Source organism: Kryptolebias marmoratus, linkage group LG15 (assembly GCF_001649575.2).
Source record: "Kryptolebias marmoratus isolate JLee-2015 linkage group LG15, ASM164957v2, whole genome shotgun sequence".
NCBI lineage: Eukaryota > Metazoa > Chordata > Actinopteri > Cyprinodontiformes > Rivulidae > Kryptolebias > Kryptolebias marmoratus.
This window is the reverse complement of record NC_051444.1, coordinates 23,911,123-23,913,586: the sequence shown is the minus strand read 5'-3', so window position 1 is coordinate 23,913,586 and position 2,464 is coordinate 23,911,123. Positions and strand designations below refer to the sequence as shown.

Sequence of the window (2,464 nt, the reverse complement as noted above, 5' to 3'; positions counted from 1 at the left end):
GGGGTGGGGGTGGGGTTGAGGGTGAGATAAACCCGTTCTTTGTGAATCTCAGTTTGCAGCCTCTTTGTGTGCATGCTTGACCATTGTCTGACATCAAATGCAGAACAAAATCAGCGCTGTGAAAATAAATCTCCCCCAGGCTGTAACCCATGACCGCACACAGGATACAGATGGTGTGTGTGTGTGTGTGTGTGTGTGTATAGAGTGTTCTGGATTTGCCTGAAGTGGCCGTGTGTGTCGTCCTCTTTGGAGGGCTCCAGGTCCTGCGAGGAGAGGAGGCCCGTTACTTCACCCTGCTCCTGCTGCTCGGTCATGCTCCTGGCCCTGGGTACACAAACACACACACAGCTGCAGGTTAACAGCAGGCACCCCTCTGCTCCGGGCTACGCACACAAACACACACACACAAACACACGCTTGTGCAAAAAATGTTTGTTTTTCGTCTGCGAGTTTGGCCTCAAATAGGTGCATTTCCCGTACGGCGTATGTGGGGCAAACAAGTGGACTCTGTCTTAAAAATCAACACAACGGTGATGCAACGCTGCAGCTCTGATTCAGCTGGTTTGCAGGACATTAAAAGTCTCCACTTTAGCAAAATAAACTTGTGTTCCCGTGCCTTTTGGAAACGGGGTCGGTGTGTACCCGCACACAGATGTCTGTGAGAAAAAAAATAGAACACCTCAGAGATCGTGCAGATGGCCGACCTGACGTGCTGCTCTGGACTTACTAAAAACAGCATAAAGAAGAAGAAGAAAAATACACACATAAGACGTCTCAGCTTTATCTTTTGAAACACGGCCTCAGCAGGTTTCCAAAAGGAGGAGGATGATGAAGAGGGGGAAGGGGAAAAAAAGAACAATAAATCCTAAAAGGTAACATGTGACTTTAAAAAATAAATAAATAAATAAACCAGACACAGATAAACAATCGACTTAAGCTAACAGAAATAATAATTTTTTTAAAAAAGAGCCAAATCCCAGCTTTCTGTTTTCTGTGATGGATTACGTGGCTCGGGCCTTTTCAAGGGGCCCGTTGAAGCTGTTTTGCATGCAGGCAGCAAGGTTAGCAGCCCTTCATCTGCGGGGAGGCAGGGGAAAGAAACAAGCCTTTAATCAAATGTTTGTTTCATTCATCTCCACGTGAGTTATTTTGTTCCTGCCCGTCTCTGTCTAACCTGCACACCCTGCGCCGGGCCGTCCTCTGGGGCTGTGTGTGTGTGTGGGGGGGGAGTCGTTACCACCTGCTCCGCTGTAATTACAGGTGCTGATGGAAATAGGCACCTGCGTGCACTTTCCAGTGTATTATCTCTAATTGGCCAGAAGCTTTACGTCAGCCGCTGACCTGTTCAAACAAACGGGGGCTTTCTTGATGCCGGGAGGGGAAGAGATCTGGCTGCTTATCTGTGGCCGCGGAGGATTAGAAAACGAGACGTGGAGGGCCGATTGTGGGGTCAGCGGGAGGGTCTGCTCACCTGAAGGGACCCGGAAGATGTTAGCGAAAGATTTAACCTCACTCATTTACAAACAAACAAACAAACAAAAAAAAAAGAAACAAGCTCGCAAAAGCATCACGTCAAACGTTCAGCTGCCAACCTGCTCGGTAAAAGTGGCTCAGACTCGTGACCCCGACGACGGCTGGTTCGAGTCAACACAGCCGATAAGCCAATTAAACAAGGACATAATGGCAACACGGAGCGCCTCGACAGCCGTTCTGCTGTTCCGCAGCCACTCGGGAACGCTGGGTTTATCTCCTAAAACTCCCTTTGACGAGGGTCGGGGTCATGACAAGGAGTTTTAGAGATCACTTTTTAGGGCTTTACAGCCGACAAGAGTCCAACATAATCAGTGTCTGTAAATAAAAATGTATTCGACCAGAGTTATCAGAGAGGAACGGGCTGACAGTTTCTGCTTAAGAATGAAGAGATTTCTGTAAATGATACTGTAAAATGACAGAAAAGTGGGTGTTTCTAGGTGACCTGACGTTTTTATGCTTGCGTCAGAGAATGCAAAAGGAAAAGGGAAGTTTAATTAAGGAAGGCATGTCGAGTTTTAAACCGAGACTGTCCTGTGTTGAGAGACGCCGTTTCGATCAAACCCTGAAAGCAGCATCCGCCGTCTCCCCCCCTCAGGGTACAGGTTGTGAACGACTCCCAGTTACTACCGCATCTGGAAAACTGATTAGAGAGTTACAAATCTTGGCGTCGACCAACCAGTGTCGATTATCTCTGGGAGCCATCTTGACTTTGGATTGACCCCAAAGGTTCACCTGGTTTCAGATGTCACCTGTAACGATGACTTCCTGCCGGGTTCATTCACATCCACCCAGCGGTTCGTGAGATATTCACAGAAAGAGGCAGAAACACTGCTGTGCCTTTCAGCAGAGCGATAATTATAAATATTAAGGTTGTAGAAAGTGCTCATAATGTTCTGTCAGAACATTATTAGTCTATAAATGGAGTCCCCCC

The 2,464-nt window shown here is 47.5% G+C and overlaps 1 protein-coding gene across 4 annotated transcripts in view; it reads right to left on the bottom strand.

The window, feature by feature from the left end:
- Positions 1-2,464, bottom strand: part of gramd2aa (GRAM domain containing 2Aa) — a 30,640-nt gene that overhangs the window by 22,294 nt on the left and 5,882 nt on the right. For all 4 annotated transcript variants that reach the window (XM_037979655.1, XM_017414272.3, XM_017414270.3 and 1 more), the window contains exon 2: positions 220-324. In XM_037979655.1, coding sequence (XP_037835583.1) covers positions 220-324 — 105 coding nt within the window. The remainder of the gene's footprint in view (positions 1-219; positions 325-2,464) is intronic.